The 17,383-nt window shown below is 44.2% G+C and overlaps 2 protein-coding genes across 3 annotated transcripts; both read right to left on the minus strand.

The window, feature by feature from the left end:
- Window positions 1-1,418: 1,418 nt before the first annotated feature.
- On the minus strand, window positions 1,419-3,741 carry LOC118289434 (cytochrome c oxidase assembly factor 3 homolog, mitochondrial). Its single transcript, XM_035616451.2, has 2 exons — window positions 3,504-3,741; window positions 1,419-1,682 (listed from the first exon to the last, which is right to left on the minus strand). Exons 1-2 carry the CDS (start codon window positions 3,688-3,690, stop codon window positions 1,576-1,578), a joined length of 294 nt encoding a protein of 97 aa, XP_035472344.1. The 5' UTR covers window positions 3,691-3,741; the 3' UTR covers window positions 1,419-1,575.
- A 2,943-nt stretch (window positions 3,742-6,684) lies between these two features.
- Window positions 6,685-16,018, minus strand: nags (N-acetylglutamate synthase). 2 transcript variants are annotated; one of them, XM_035615661.2, is made up of 8 exons: window positions 15,521-16,018; window positions 13,319-13,599; window positions 11,826-12,039; window positions 11,399-11,579; window positions 11,263-11,302; window positions 10,958-11,089; window positions 9,714-9,896; window positions 6,685-8,089 (listed from the first exon to the last, which is right to left on the minus strand). In XM_035615661.2, the coding sequence occupies exons 1-8, from the start codon at window positions 15,893-15,895 to the stop codon at window positions 7,906-7,908; spliced, it is 1,590 nt and encodes a 529-aa protein (XP_035471554.1). In that variant the 5' UTR covers window positions 15,896-16,018; the 3' UTR covers window positions 6,685-7,905. The 2 variants fall into 2 exon arrangements, with proteins under 2 accessions (XP_035471554.1, XP_035471555.1); XM_035615662.2 differs by lacking the exon at window positions 6,685-8,089 and adding an exon at window positions 9,529-9,580.
- Window positions 16,019-17,383: the final 1,365 nt, after the last annotated feature.

Below are 17,383 nucleotides of genomic sequence, written 5' to 3' on the forward strand. Positions count from 1 at the left end.
CAGCCGAAGGATCTCTGGACCATTCAGAGCGTGACAGTGGGCGCGACAATGACTGTAAACGGAAACACCGCTTTCCCCCGGAGAATCATCGGCATGTCCCGCCTCCTACTGTACATGCTCTACCAGGACGCCACAGAATGTTCCGTATATGAACTTGCTGTTGCGAACGAGTCTGACACGGACAATGTCCTGCCGCGTTCGACATATGTGAACGTCGAACTCTGGAGAATGTCTGGACATCATTTTTGGGGACAGTTTCCAGAGTTCATATCTGAAGAAAGTCTGAGGTGCTGTGAGATGGAGATGATGGTATAGATTTTTTTTGTCTGTGGAGATGCTCGTTCGGGTCATAGTTATCCATGAGGGTGTTGAGTCAGGGACAACTGGACTCGGTTGTGGTTTCGTGAAGACGTGCCACCTCTCATTCAAGAGGCCTCTTCAGTTCTAACTAGTTGAACGTAGGAGATCGTGAACCTGAACGCCTATTAAAAGTTGTGGTGAATCCCAAGTATTTAGCCTGTGGAGTCCGGACAGTGTTATAAACGCAGCAGACTGTTTGAACGACATGTCGGTGAAACTGTTATAACCAGGTCGTGAAGAGTCATTGGAGACAAGTTGGTTTTTTTTAAGTCTCCTGAGAAGAGATGAAAGGACATGCAGCATTGTGAGGGGGGGGGGGGGGGGGGAGATGGCGTCTCCGGCCTCCTCCTCTGTTCAGGGATGGTTTCACTATTTTTACATAGATGGCTTTACTTCACTCCCCTTTCAAACCATCTGGTGAAATGTGTAGAATGAATTACAAGCGACTGATTCAACACCCTCGTGGATTTTTGCACTATTTGAAGCCCACAACCCAGAGAATAGCCTTTGTTGCTTTTCAAGGAAAACTTGCTTAACATGGGTTATGGGATATCCTCTAAGAACCCAGCGTGACACAGGTCACACACCCTTTGAATGTTCTGGAAAGTTCCTCATTCAGCTTTGTCCTTGCTTTCAACTCATGAATTCCCCAAGTGACACTGAAGGAACATCCTGGGAGTGGTCGTGAGACAGTTTGTGTATTTACATTATATATATTTAGCAGACGCTTTTGTCCAAAGCGACTTACGATAAGTGTATTATTGTTTGTGTTTCCATGACAACATTTCCTAGATGGCTGTGTGCCTGGTCAACACGGGACAGAACTAGCTAGTTTTAAAAAGCTATTTTTGGTTTGTTCCTAAGGTAAGTCATTTAACGATTGTAACGCTTACATAACACGTCCTATATTATCTCTATCTCTATATGTAATGGAAACATATTGGAAACTTTAGGGATTTATTGGTCAGTCCTAGTAACCTGTTAATAAATATATTTTTTCCCACCGTATGTCTAAGCTATGCTTGAGCAACATAAGTAAAACAAAAAGTTCCGAAATATCAGTTTCAACAAATAATTTTATGTATTTCAAAACACAAAAGAAACAATCAAAGACACAGTCCTTATTAAGTTAGTAGCATTCTCTCAGGTGTCTTAAGCTCAGCTGACATCACGTTTCACAGTGTGAAGTCTGATGTCACATTAAAAGACAGCTGGTCAGGAGTTGGCACTGGTCCGCGGCCCTCTGCTGATGTGGATCCTGGCTTCGTCGTCCAGCTCCTCCACAATCCTCTCCTGTTTGACGGACACGATGGTGTAGCTAACTGGTAGACAACAGGTTAAAGGAAAAACACGACGGCATGTAAAAACAGCTAAATACCTTGTTTATTTTTTGGGTTTCAACATACATTGACTGGAATCACTCGACCAATTCAAAAAATTTAAACAAACATGCTGCATGGTCTATCATTTAAGAGTCACATTTGATGAGTAGTTCAAGTTCCACACCAGTCACTGTTCACGATACACCACGTTGGCACAATACAATGTATATAAAGATGGACGACATGACAGCTCCCATCATAGAAATCATAGAACATGTGAAATCTTTTTTTTTTTTCCAAAGATGGTTTCTGTTATTTTAGGCAGCACTTATCACACTGATGTATGTCCAGATGTTACCTATCCCAGTAGGTTTTGTTTTAACAAGTTATTTGATGCTATAATAATGCTATGAAACACCACGATTGACAGCTGACACAGTGACTCATGATTGGTTGAGCACGTGTATGGGTGGGACCTTGATAACGCGGCTCCACGCCACAATCACAACTCAGCAGACTCTGGCTCCAAATAACGTGAAAAGCGCAAGACGGTGGCACCTGTATCCGAGATACTTCAGCTTCATTTTTGTACGACGGGAGGAAGTGCTCACTGCCTACTGTCAGATCTATACTTACTGACAGTCTGTGTTTCATATGCATGATGACCCTCACAGTAGCAGGGCAGTGGAAAGAGAAGACCACTGCATCTGAGAGCAGTGTTACTGACAGTGACAACTGACAGCTTATGTATTGACCCATCAACATTCATTCATTCATTCATTCATCGTCTACCGCTTTATCCATTTAAGGGTCGCGGGGGGTCGCTGGAGCCAATCCCAGCTAACATTGGGCGAGAGGCGGGGTACACTCTGGACAGGTCGCCAGCCTATCGCAAGGCCACATACAGAGACAGACAACCATTCACTCTCACATTCACACCTACGGTCAATTTAGAGTCTCCAATGAACCTAACCCCATTCTGCATGTCTTCGGACTGTGGGAGGAAGACGGAGAACCCCGAGAGAACCCACGCATACACGGGGAGAACATGCAAACTCCACACAGGAAGGCCCTGGTTGAACAGGATTCGAACCCAGAACCTTCTTGCTGTGAGGCGAAGGTACCCATCAACACGTGAAGCAATATTCCGTTTACCGGAGGTCATTCTCCATTTCTGCGCAAGTTTCCACACACACATCTGTGCATGTGCACAACAATATACAATAACTGCGCACTTGTCTGTTGTTAGTTATGGTCAGTCACCTGTCGTCCCTGGTGGATCCCAGGTTTGATCCTGAATGCACCAAAGACCACAGGCTTCTCTCCCTGTTGTTAAGTTGTTGTTTTTTAACCACATTTTACACAGCAGAAGGCATATAGAGCATATTGTAGTTGTGCCCAGCTTGGGATAAATAAAGTAACTATCTATCTATCTATCTATCCATCTAGTTGGAAGGGAGTCTTACTTGGTAAATAGTCAGAAAAGCAAAATGACAAGTTTTAAGTGAATGCTTGAATTGAACCACAAAAACCAAAGACAATGTCATTTTCACGTTAATCAAGACAAGATTAATATAATATTATGTATTATAATATATTAAAGGGAGATCTTTAGGTCAATTCATTTATGTTTATGTATCTGCAGGTAGGAGACATGTTATGTTGAACAATAACATTGCTTTAAAACAATATTCTATACATTATGAGTTTGTTCTATTCAGGTGCACTATTTAATTATCATAATTGTGAACGCACCTGGCTGAAGGGCACAGGTTGTATTCTGTTACGTCAGCGCTGTGACCAGGGAAACAGGAAGGATACACATTCCGACCACAAACGCTCCAATGGCCAGGCCGGTCAGCAGGTTCCGCCTGCGCAGGCGCGGCGCGTTCTTCTTCCAGTGGTAGTCGAGCTCCTGTCGGCGGCGGAGGAGCTGCTGCTGCTGCTGCTGCTGCTGCTGCTCGACCGCCGCTCGCTCCGCGGGTCCTTCAGCTCCCTTCTCCCCCATGATCTGTTATGACGATCGGATCGGCTGCACGGAAGTCCCCTTACCGGAACCCTTCTAAAAAAAAAAACCCAGAGGGGAAAGAGTGCCCCACAGCGCCACCTACTGTGTTGGAGTATGTACGAGTCATTGCGCATTCTCCTATTCCTCTCTTACTCACTGTTTGGGACGCTCAGGCATTGTTATTTTACATTTGTACTTCATAATTCAATATCAGCACATGCTTAATAACATTGTTTTTTTATAATAAAAAAGAAATATTTTTACATATCTGTTGCTTTTTTATACTCTGCTATCCACTTTGTAACACCATACTGTAACGCCCACATTTTCCCAGCTGTGGGACGAATAAAGGATTGTCTTATCTTATCATAGTATATGAATTTTTATTTAATGTTTGGAATGTATAGTCAACTTTCCACTCTTAAGTTACACACATACACAGTAATGTCGATTTTATTGTCTTAGGCTCTACTATTGGTGTTCTATCACTTGCTATTAGCAAGAACATATTTACTCATACTGTATATATTGAGGGTTTGTTTGTGAACATGAATCAAACACACATTGTGGAGTGTGTGCCTTTTAATGACATTATAACAATAAAAGATTAAATAAATAAGGTACATAACCATGGACCTGTATCGTGGCTGAAATCCATGTCACAGATTACATGTGTTGAAGCGTGTTTCCTGCTGGCCAGCTTAACCCCCTGTCTTTTGTTTTGGGTCCCAAAGACCCCAATGCTGTTAGTGTAAAAATCATTATGATGATTGCAAAGGCAACCATCTTTTCCACTTTAAATATACCTTCATTTCTTAAATAAAACCCAACATTTGGAAAAGTATCGAACTGGTAACCTTTCACACATAATGTTGAAGGTCAGACCATATTAAAATCACTATAAAGCATTTTTTAAACCAAAGAATCTTTGACTGTTTTATATTTTACTGTATATGGGCCCGTGTAGGAACGCACATGTACTGTGATGTCACCAGAGGGCTTACGTCTACATTGAAGTGTGGTGAAGCAATAAAAAAGGCTTGATTCGGGTTTTCTCCGACAAAATATGTCTTCTTTAATTCTCTTAATCAAAATGGTCAACTCAGCATTTGAAAACTCGACACTCAGCAGTTTCCTCTTTCTTCATCTGATCCTGGCCCCTTCCCTCCAGCCTGCAGCACACGGGAGTTGTAGTCTTTAGTTGGTCGGACATTTTTTGTCTGTAGTCTTGCAGCCTGCAGGAGGGAATGAAGCGGCCTTCCAATACCAAGCCTCTTGTGACACCACACAGTACATATACATTTCATAATATTCTCCTCACGAACTGTTTAGTCTTTGGCATTTTGCATCATTAATGGCGCACAATGATTCCAGGGATAATTTGGCCCGTGAAAGATCCCACAGGCCCGACTTGTAGAGCGGCTGTGGCCAAGGACATATATAGGGTTGTCCTCTAACCAAGAAGGTACATGGTTCTAACCCCGGCTCCAACATTCCACTGAGTGTCCTCTTTGTGTTTTAAAAAAGGGCTGTAAAAATACAGTCCATTTACCATCCATTTACTGCGTTGAAGTCCACAATTATATAAAGTTTTTCATTAGTTAGTATAAAGTAGATGCCATCATCAGTCAAATGTCAAATGTATAAAACAGCAGTAGCTCTGATTAAAGCTGCAGCATTCACGTGGCGAGGAAGCAAAAGCGGTAGTGTGTGTGTGTGTGTGTGTGTGTGTGTGTGTGTGTGTGTGTGTGTGAAACCTTTCGGATCAAAAACCGTTTTGGAAAGCGGCCCAAATGGCTGCAACGTCAAACAAATGTAAAAATGAGTCCTAGCACGGCTCAGTGAGAACACAAGTGAGCAGGTAAACATCACCCTGCATATTATGAGAGCCAAGTCACCAGCTCAACCTGCCAGAGTAAAGCTCCCTGGTGATGTCAAGGCTTCACAGCAGGTCAAAGCCCCGGCTGAACTGGAAAACGGTCTGTTCAGGCTACAAGTGCAGATAATTAGCAGATAATAGACCTTTTTAATAGCAGACAGACTTGTCATAGCAGGCAAAGCACAGGGGAAACCATAATCTAGTTAACAACGGCTCAGTTCCATTAAGGCGCCCCGCCCCGACACTCGCTCACCTCACTGGAATGTGGCCATTTTCAAGGTTATGTTTTTTTTTTCGCCACTTGCGGTTTACTTCCTGCTTTCACATGCCAAAAAATGTCTGCTATGACAATGTCTACTAAAACTGCTGTACTGTCTGGGAAATATATTAATTCAGTCATAAATACAAATGAATCAAAGTTGGGAGTTTTCTGTGCTACATTGCTAATTACTATCAAACACAGCTAAATAACCAACCTGGACCCGCATAGGAATTTCTGAATTATAAGCGGAACAGGAATTATTAATAAAGGTGCAAATATAAGGATAAGAAGGATTTTGAACCACCCAATACAAGTGTTCATTGGTGAACACTTCCGAAAGCATTGTAAAGCGAAGGCTGATGGAAACTTCACCAGTTATGCGTCTCTCAAAGACAAAGTTTGACCGGCTGGTGGCGCTGGATGAAAAGTCACGGGATCCACAGGATTCGTCCTCTGGGGAAAACGAATGTCTGCAAAAATCTGACAGTCGCTGAGATATTTAGGCCTGGACCAAAGTGGTGGACCAGCGGCTGACAATGCCGGTCCGCTATAGCAGAGCTCAAAATCTTAATGTCAAGATCTGCACAAACATCCTGGTAACTGTGATGTATCAACTGACTCCGCAAACGATATTTCAAACGTAATATACACATGAGGCAGTTTTGTGGAAAAACTAAATGAGCTTAAGACAGAGGATTGGGGTTTAAATGTAAAAACATGAAACTACAAGTGAAGGCTCCTCTAATCCTGATTAAGCGTCTACACACTGTCCTCATTAGGCAAAAGTATTCAAAGGAGAAAACACGCACACACACGATTGCATTTGAAAAAGCATCGACTCAACACAAAAAAATTTGGTTTGTAGATTCCAGGTTTATTATTGTCACCGATGTCTCCAAACAGTCTCAACAACCATTCTTTGCTGCTTTCTCACTAGCACAAAGAAGAACAAGCCTTAAGTGTGAACACATTTCTCCTTTTCATTCGTTTATCTCTTCACCAGCTGTATAGTGGTGTCCTGCTCTCGCAGGGGGACACGCCACACAAGCCAAAAGACTCCTAGAGTCCAGTTTAGAAAGAGCTTAAGTCGACTCTGTAAACACGATCGTCAGTGATCAGCTCAATCAGCCCGTGTGAACGCTGCCTGATCCGAGGGCTGCAACAACAGGTCGGAACCAAAACGGACCTGACCTCCGCCGTGAGGGTAAACAGATGTAGAGAACCAGCAGGTAACTGAAGCCGCTGAGTGAAAACCAGCCTGTAGGAAACGTCTCAAGCACCTTCACAGTGTTATTGAGCTTAAATGTCCAAATAAACCTACAGAACTGTGTCAATGCCATTCTTAAATGCAAGAGAGCACGCATCGAACGCTTTCATCGGTTGCCGGTAATGTTTTGAGGAAAATTGAAACATTTTTGGATCCACGAATACCCTGTTTTTATTTGTATGTTTTATGTGAACATGACTTACCAAGGTTACTTATGCAAAAATATGTTCTACTGATATTTCCAAGTAGGACATTTAGACTGTATGGAAAATGGCAATAAGCTTGATTGCCTGTAAATTTAAAGAGGGTACAATTTGACTGTGAAATGATCTTATCATTCTGTACACTACAACATAATTTTGTTGATGTATCTTTTCCGTATTCTTCCTATCTTTTCCTTATTCTTTCTGATCAGACTGTTTCACAGTCTGATCAGAAGTTGTCATGTAGAGCGGACTGAGTGTAAATTGGATGTGTTGAAGCTCAGAACCTAAGGATAAAAACTGTGCAACCGTCTAAATACTTTTGGTCTTGACTGTATAATCTCTAGTATGATTTACGGCTTGTCAAATTACTCTACTATGTCTATTTTCCACGACGCAGAGGCTTTGGTTCTCACGTCTCAAGGTAGAGAAAGTTCCGAGTGGCATAATGAAAAACCAGAACTGGGGAAAGAGCAGTCAGAGCAAACATGGGAACGCTCCGGAGCTGGCCGGGGCTGAACAAAAAGGAAACTCCAGAGCCTCAGCGCTAAAACATCTACAGCGCCAACACCGCCCAGCTGCTGGGAGGCGGGGGGGTGGGGGCTCAGGAGCCGGCGGCAGGTGGAGGGAGCTGCTGGGAGGCGGTGAGGGAGGAGGAGTTGTGGAAAGAGTCAGGAAGCTTCTTGGCGTACTCCACCAGCTCATAGGAATCTCGGATGTCTGTCAGGCCGAACCAGAAGACGGTCCACACCCCGTTGACAAAGCTCCCGTCACAGTGTTTGAAGTACCTGAATGCACAGAGAGGGAGATCAGGTCAAATGTCATTGTTTATTCTATATGAATATTGTTACTAAGACTTAAGGCCCCAAGGTATGAGGCTCTGCGCTGTGCGGGCATCTCCACGTTTTATTTGGATTCACGTTCAGTGGTAAGATAAAAAAGTAAGTGAAAACATTGGACTTAAATGCATTTGTGTATACATTTGTCTTGGCTAAAATAAATAGCTGGACTACTTGAACAATCAGGCATCTTCAGCGCTGCACGACCCACCCCAAAGGTTCCTGCACCAACGTGGGGTCCGACCCTCAGAGCAGGGACTGTTTGGGGGTTGAAAATGATACCCTATTCCCTGCGGTGGGAACGCAGCTTAAGCGACAACTATGAACAAACCACTGGTTAATATCGCTGTCCGTCAGTCTACAATACACAAATAATGGTGCGTGGACCCTGGAGTCCATTGCGGGACACCAATGAGGAAGCAGCTGTGGAAGTGTCACTTTGAAAAATGAAGTCTACCAAAGAGCCGCCTTACACTACACAGCACATGGGGAAACGTTTTGTTGGACTAATGAAACTAGGGGATACTTTGGTATGACAAATTTCATGGCATGATAACGGTCTCAGAAAAAATCACAGTTTCATGGTATCAAGGTGTTTCACAATAACAACATTATCATTACAGTGAGGATCGAAAACATATTGCTTTTCTTGCTTGTTAGCATCAGTGATGGAGGAAGTATTCACATCATTTACTCGAATACAAGTCAAATTCCTGCATTGAAAGAGTTAAATTAAAGTAAGTATTGTGACAAAAATGATCTTACTCAATGTAGAAATATACTCCCTCTTGACTGGTACCTGCTCATTTTATATCATAATAAAATGCAGGACTATACCTTTGTGTTTGGTTGAGGTGGAGCTCAACTTTTTTGTATCCAACTGCAAATAATGACAATCAAAATTATCAAAATAGCCACTTTTCCTCCACATGATACCACACTTCCACTCTCATTTTCTTTTTCCGTGGGATGGAGATTATCACTATTCTTTTTCTCTGACATTTCCCCTGCATGTGTGTGTGGAGTGAGTCTGTCAGGCAGTCAAGGAGGAGATACATACACGAGCCGCACAGGTGAGCTTATCTGCCTGTTTGCCTTCTTTTGCAAGGCCTGCGTTTTGGTTTGGGCAACAGCACGACTGAGACTAATGTGAGTTTGTGCCAATGTGAAGACTTTGTCTTTTGGGGTCGAGCCTGCACGTCTCCAGGTTATGAATCGGTTCAGGTTTACAACACTGCCATTGTGCGTCTGAACATGTGGGGGGTCGGGATTTCTAGGCTTTACCTTGAGTTAGCCATTGTGTGCCCCTGTAGACGTTTAGCCATCCCGTCTCTCAGAGGACCCCGGGATCACTCATGTTGGTCAAGGCTCTCTCTCTGTTTCTGTTGAGGCTCCACAGTGCAAAGAGCTCCCCACTGAGATTTGGACATTGCCCATATTCTGCCACAGGATAAAGCCAACTTTATCTTCATCTCAACATCCCCAGCAAACACTTCCCTCTGTAAGCTTTTGTATTACTGAACATGCTTTCAGTCGTAAAGCCTCAAAAGGTGTGTTTGTGCACGAGTCTTACCAGGGGTTGATCTTGTTGGTGGCTCTAGACCTCCAGAACAGTTTGCCGAGGTCCTGTCTGATGCACTCCCACAGAATGTGGCTGGTGCCCTGGCCCTGCTTACTGCTGCTCACCACAAACTTATCGAGGTAGGGAGTGCCGCCGTTCACCGGCTCCATGGTGATGATGGCTGCTGCGCTGTAGCTGGAGGCACAGAGGCATGTAGACTATTTAGGATAAGAGGATCACTCGGTTTACATCAGGGACGTGAGACGACCAGCCTCCGGGCAGGAAATGGCCCAACATGGAGGTAAACAGGATGTGTCATGAGGACAAATGCACTAAAAGCTAAGAAACTGAAACCTCATTCAGAGGGAGAATCTGTGATGGAGCCTTGTTGCTGCTGCAAGGATGCAAACATCAGACAATCAGAAAATTGTTCCAAAGTTTTGAGTTTGTCTCGAAGAACCGTAGCAGAGTGGATTACTGTATATGGAACAAGATATTGAATTAACTAACACTGAAGAACAAGAAGTTTTCCATTTATTCTCTCTGCAATGAATCAACGTATGTAAAAACCCCATTTTTGTTTGTGGCATTACTGCAGAGTTCGATATGAGGGAGGAGTTGTTTTGGCTCAAAACCATTTGTGGGTAGTAGAGCTGCAACAGTTAATTGATTAGTAATCGACTACTAAATTAATCGCCAACTATTTTGATGATCGATTAATCTGTTCAGGTAGCTTTTCATGAGAAAAAAAAGTCAAAATTCTATGATTCCAGCTTTTAAATGTGAATATATTCTGGTTTCTTGGAGTTTGGGAAACACGGTCAACATTTTTCACTATTATATGACATTTTATGGACCAAACAACTAATCGATTAATCGAGAAAACAATCCACAGATTAATCGATATTGGTTGCACCCCTAGTGAGTAGCATCATCATCATCACTACCATCTCACATAAGACGCTTCACCAAAGAGAAGCAGTTGCAGCCATCCCATTAAAGAGTTTACTGTGACATGGATTCAGTAATTTCAGAAGGCTGTTATGAAACTATAAAATGGTCTTTGATAGGATAATGGTTTTTGCACCCCACGCTTTAGGTTTATATATTTGACACACTTACACCCGCAGGCCTTTGTGGAGCGAGGAAGAGAAGAAGGAGGCTATAACCCTGATCTGGATTTATATGAGGTCTTTTAGACACGGGCCATTAAGACGCTTGGACATGTATTTTTTTCCTGGAATAGTTGCACACACCCTTCAGACAGGTAGATGGAGTGCAGTCGCCCTTTCAGGGAGTCCATGTAGTCTCGCCTCAGAGATTTATCGAATGACTTGTTGATGAGAGCCAGCAGACGGTCCACATCAATCCCATCCAGAGAGCTGTATCTGCACACACACACAAGGGAAACAAGCATTTACTCTAAACACTATAAGAAAGTCAAATGCAGTGTTTTTTCTATGAGCAATACTTTGAAGGAGCTAATTTAGATTTTGGCTCAAATTTAGGGTTACGGTGTTGATGACATGTTTGTGTATACGTATGGGTGAAGTGTACATACCGGTGTATGGGGTCACCATTTTTAAAGAGTGTGCCCGACCCTAAGACACAAGAAGAAGCAGTTATGAAAATCCGAACATAACCTCACTGTCGGTGCATGTGTGAGAAGCTCAGTGAGTTAGTCAGTTCAGCCTCACCTCGGTGGCTGAACAGCTCCGTCAGCATTGTGTCCGCAGAGGTGATCACTGCGGAGGACTCGGTCGGCAGGTGGTTGAGCAGTCGGGCTATGGAAGTCACTCTGTGGCGCTCCGCGGCGCTCAGACATGCTGCTGTGGACAGACTGGGAAGGTCGCCAGGCATCGACACTGTGCCAAGCACCTGGAGCACAAAGAAGAACTGTTCAGCAGAAGTTCAACAAGTCCCTTATAGAATATAAAGTTAATTTCTATTCTGTAGTGGCAGTGTTTAAGTGCACCTAGTCAGACTGGACTGTAAAATGACTCTTGCAAACCTGACATATCCAAACGATATATATACTGCTACTACTCTGCTATATATTGTGTATATAAAGCATACTATGTATATCTATAGAAACACAATCAGACGTTGAGTCAGGGTACATGCCTTGCACTCTTGTACTCGCAGGCCTCCCGAGTTGTTCAGGAACATGACTTTGTGGGGCTGCAGGGCTCGGGAAACGGCCGCCGTCACCTCTGTCGCGTCCAACGTCACAGAGCAACCCTGGCCATCCCTCCCCACCGGGCAAATCAGTGGGATTGTCCCACAGTCCAGACTCCACTGGAGGAGGCTGGTGTCCACAGCAACGTAGTGTGGAGCACTGAGGGGAAGGAGAAGGGGAAGACAAGAGGACAACGGGGTCAGATGGATGTTTGGGGACAGCAAAAAATGTAGACTGGAGGAACCAGTGAAGGAGAATCACTGTCATGTTGGGGAAAAAAATTCTACATAAAAGAGAAAATAGGGGGTTTAAACATGGGTGTCTGCCCCATTGTATGTTGGTGGGTCAACACACACTTTTTAAGACCAATAATATTGGACCCACCCACTTTTACCATCTCTAATTCTGTAGTGAGTGGCCTTGAACTCCCAACCTCCAGCATTGGCGACGGTCCAAAAGAAGCTATAATCCATGGGGTTTACAGCATTCGACTGACTGGCCTCCATTACACTTAAATAAAAGGCACCAGAATACAGCAAAGAGCATCTACCCTAGTAAAAAAAATTTCGTCCCACATTTGATTTGCTTCTGACGCCCATGGGTGTGAAAGATGTGAGCATTTAGGAGGCGGGAAGGGTCTACGAAAAAGGCTACACAGTTGCATTATGGGAAAGGTAGGACCCTACATGTTTACAGCTTAACCCATGTTAGTCACTAAAATTTGGGACATCTCAACCTCTCTTCACCACGTTTGCAGAGATGCAACACTTATATCATATTAAAGTGAGACACATCTTACACAGGATGCAGCCATATCAATAATTGATAAAGCCATGTACTAAAAGATAAATCTCAAAGGACAATCCATATGAATTAGTAAGTGGTGATGATGATGATGTTTTAACGATGACGGGGTTGAACGGTGATGCCTGGATGTGCTCCTGGTTTTATGTTTATATTCAATACATTATATTTTACGTGAGCTAATGTGATAGATTCAGATTTACAATGTACTTTACCTGATCAACAAGCATGAAAGTACATTCATTCATAGCTAGCTTTATTATTTTTTAGTTTTCTTTTGTGAATATAATGACAATCACTGACTGTATATAAAGATGGATGACATATATTGTTGAAGTTATAAAGTTAAAGTTGATTACTGTTTGGTCCAACTACTGCTGTATTCTACTGGTTCAATGAACGGTGGCAAATTAACAGTATTTGCATCTGTTACAAAAACTGACACTATTCTGCTAAAACTGATAAAGTACAAGTCTTGAAGCAATAAACACATTATTACAGGTGAACACAACAAAGTATGGCTGCACAGCCTATGACATGAAATGATTATTTCCTGTGTGATATTGATGCAGTTTTTCAGAATATTTACATTTTGCAAACATCCTGTAGTGATAAGATACCGGACGCCCCTCACCTGCTTCCTCGCGGTGCTTCCTGCAGCAGGAGGAAGGCCTCTGCGGAGAAGAAGGGCAGGACGGTGGCCGAGTGCTGCTGCAGGGCCTCGGTCAGCTGCTGGCAGCGCTCCACCAGCCCTCGGCTGCACCAGGAGCTGGCGACCGGTTCGGCGGGCCCCATCTCCTCGTGCTCAGACCAGCCCATCACTACCACTGGCTTCATGTCCATCCGCTGCAGGAAGGAGAGCCCAAAGGCCAGGCTCTGCACCATCTCCCTGCTCTCGAACACCGAGCCTTCCACCTGGTAGAGACAAAAGACCCTTTTACAGACACTGCACCATATTGTCAGTGAGAAGTCCTGCCCGTTATGCCGACCTAACTTGTTCACAATGTACAAAACAGAGCCGGCATAATGGTGCTAACCTAGTGTGTGATTTTATAGAGCATGCCGGCATTCTGGAATCAGAGGCGTGACGTGGAACAAAGCAGCATCCCTACTTTTGTTGATGACTCATGCTGCCCTCATGTGCTATTGGAATTAAGGTAAATACAAGTTGGCAACTTGGAAATTGCACATGAACAGTCATAATTACGAGTAGGAAACTCTGAGTTAATTTTGATCCCCGAGTTCCAGAGTTGGGGTGACCAGAACCTTTCAACATGGTGGAAAAGAGGACAGATTCAGTAATGGGTGGTACGTAATCTTTATTTTTTTTTTTACAGTGAAACAAGTATTAGCTGTTGCTTGTCTACATACTTGTCTAGTCTATGTACACTTAAAGCACCAATGGGTAATTTTTGTAATTTTTCTGGCGCCATTTGGTGGTAAAGTCGCAAACCGCAAACCAACTGAACAACCAATAGGGGATACTTTATGGTGGCGCATCGCTGATTCCATTTTCCGGTTTCCGGCAGCGTCGGAAAATTCAAAGCGAATGCAACGTATTCTGGACTGTTTTGTGCAAAAAACGTACTCAACACGACGTAGCAAACATGGCGACTTAAACCGAGGTCGGGTCCACCTAATGTAACAATATTTAACTCATTCAAAGTTGAAGAAAAACATAGGTTCTCTGTTGCAGGTGGTTATACATATATGAACACATAGTTATGGACAATATATTCAATTTCTGTGAATAAGTTCTTCTAAATACACTGTAGCTTTAACTTGATATACCGCTTGATATAGACATTTCGCCATTTGTTCAATTCGTTCTGACAGCAAAGCATTTGAACGTGACATTGTCGTAATTCCGACTTCACAAGGGAAGTAAGGGTCTTCTGACTAGCACGCGAAGGCAACGTTACAAACCTTCTGTTAGAACAAAAGTTTTGGAGAAACCGTGTAACTACAACTTCTGATGCATTGTCAGGACAATATTGTACTGATGCGAAGAAGTAATGTAGCCTCATCCCGCAAAAACATGATGACCCAAAACATCAGAAGAACAGAACCAGAAGGAGGCGTCAAATGATGAAACATGTAGCGCACCAAAAGTGGATTCATATTTTCATATTTAGTGCTGATTTCACATTTGAACTGTATGCCTGCTTATTGTTAACGGGAGGAAAAAGTGTTGTATGCACCGTTTAGGGTGAGAGCGCTTCCCCCGCTTGGTTACAAAAAACGTTGCAGAAACAAAGATGGCTGCCTTTTGGTGCTGTTCATTTGAGGGGAGGGGAGGGGGGCAGCACCGTCTCCTGACTTGAACTTCACGGAGCTGCTTCGGAATGAGCCGGGACACGAGGTCAAAGAGCAAAGCAAACTACAAGTGGCAACGCATTCCTGGCGACTTCCGCAACCGTGTTGAGGACCAACTCAATGAGCAGAGTTCGATTTCCGTTGTGAACAGGACGTCATGAGTGTGTGTGTGTGTGTGTCGGACAGCTGCCTGAGGGAGCAATTTAGATTAACTATAGTTCGACAAGAATATTCAACAATTCGTTTTTTGTTTTTTTTAATGACTTGTATGCTTTAATTTCAGGAGCATTGCGACGCTGAAACGTTATATTCTTACTAAAGTTTGACCGATGGTGTTTATTGTTGTTATTACGCAAGCGACGGAAGTTTGTTTCTACGTCACATCCTGAAACATTAGTCGTCACATAAATCAAAAGTTAGACACAAGTTTCAATTTCTTATTAGATTTTTTTTTCCCATTATTATAAAATTAAAAAAAAATTAAAAATAATAATAATAATAATAATAATAATTCACCTACCTCCAGTACAGCGAAGGCAGGGGCCTGGGCCGACGTGGCCCTCTGGAACTGAGTGAGCCAGTAGCGAGCCTCCCGCGGGTCTCCGCCGACCTCGCTGAGGAAGGCCTTCACGTCCCGGTAAATCAGGGTCCGGTTCGGCAGCGCGTGCCGCTCCGCCGCGGAGAAGTAGCCCGGCTGCTCCTGCAGGGCCAGAGCCGCGGCCTTTCCTCGCGCGCCGGCCGCGTCGGAGCCCGCCGTGCGGCGGTGCGCTCCGAGCATCCTCCGCTGCAGCAGGCCGCTGCTCTGGGTCAGCAGCGGCGGGGACGGACTCGACAGGTACTTCCCCGCCAGGACCACGGCCCGGCAGCCGGAGGAACCGCTGTTCACTTTGGCCATGCCGCGCGCTGACCGTCCCGAGTGCCTCGGGCTCGCTGGGGGCTGGGGTCGGGTCGTGGTGCGGGGGTGGGGTTGGGCTGGGGGGGGGGTCAGCACACATAGTCCCCGCCCGCACTCCACTGGCAGCTTTGTGTGGTGCAGTGTTTCATCCAGCGCCTCTGCTGCGTCGGCACCTCTCCGGTTTCGTCGGCCGGGCACACGGAGGGACAGAGGGATGCTTCTCAACCCCACTCGTCCTCCTCCGGATGGGGGATGGGGGGGGTTGGCCCGCCGGCGGAGTCTGAAAACGGTGCGCGGTGCCCCGGGTTTAGTCCGATTTCCTCCTGGCTCTTCTCTCGATAGAAGGCAGGCTGTCATTGTCTGTCAAATGGGTTCCAGCTAGTTCTGCTCGCTTCACACACACACACACACACACACGTACACACAGACACACACACACACACACACGTACACACACACACACACACACACACACGTACTCACACACACACACACACACACACACACACACACACACACACACACACACACACACACACACTCGTTCAAACTCAGGACTTTAGGCTCAGAAACTGTGGCAGTGTATCACAAGGTCGATACCTGTCAGGTTAACTCATTGTGTCATATTATTTGGTTTACATATACACATTTCACATTATACCTTCTCAACAACCATAAAAGAGTCAAGTGCCCCTCTTTATTTTAGATTTATTTAATGTCATTTGAGCAATTCAATATGCTAGTGCTTATATGGACATTTGATAAGAATAATGTTTTCATCCTTCTCCCCCAAAATGTACATGGATTATCACGACTGCAGGGTGTGATTATGGACAGCCTCACAAATCACATGAATAGTTCCCAATTGATCGTGGTGTGATATACTGTACGTAGAGCTGCAACAGTTTTAATCGATTACTAAAAAAATTAGCCAACTACATTTATTAAATGATAAGTAGTCAAAATTCTCTTTCAGCTTTTTGGCTGGAGCCACTCCCAGCTAACATTGGGCGGGAGGCAGCCCTCTTTCGGCTTCTTAAACATGAATATTTCTTTGCTCTATGACAGTAGACTAAATATCTTTGGTGTGTGGACAAACCAAAACAACATCTTGGGGTTTTGGGAGACACGATCGACATTTTATGGACCAAACAACTGACAGATTGATCGATAAAATAATCAACAGATGAATCGATCATGAAAACAATCGTTAGTTGCAGCCCGATATATGCCATGCAGATTCCTTACAGGCAGAAAAAGTAAATCCCCCCCTTTGGAGTCCAGACACGGTGGGTGGTGATGGTGGATGAGGCAGGTAGAAGAACAAAAAACAAGAACCCGGCCGGACTCAATGTTGAATAATGCAGACAACCATGTGGGGGGGAAAAAAAACTATAGGTCAGATGATATTATTGAGATATTCCTCAAGCGTACAGACCAGTGCCGGTCGACTCTTCATCAGAGTCTGACAAACAAATGCTCAGTTTG

This window comes from Scophthalmus maximus, chromosome 17 (genome assembly GCF_022379125.1).
Source record: "Scophthalmus maximus strain ysfricsl-2021 chromosome 17, ASM2237912v1, whole genome shotgun sequence".
In the NCBI taxonomy this organism is placed as follows: Eukaryota; Metazoa; Chordata; class Actinopteri; order Pleuronectiformes; family Scophthalmidae; genus Scophthalmus; species Scophthalmus maximus.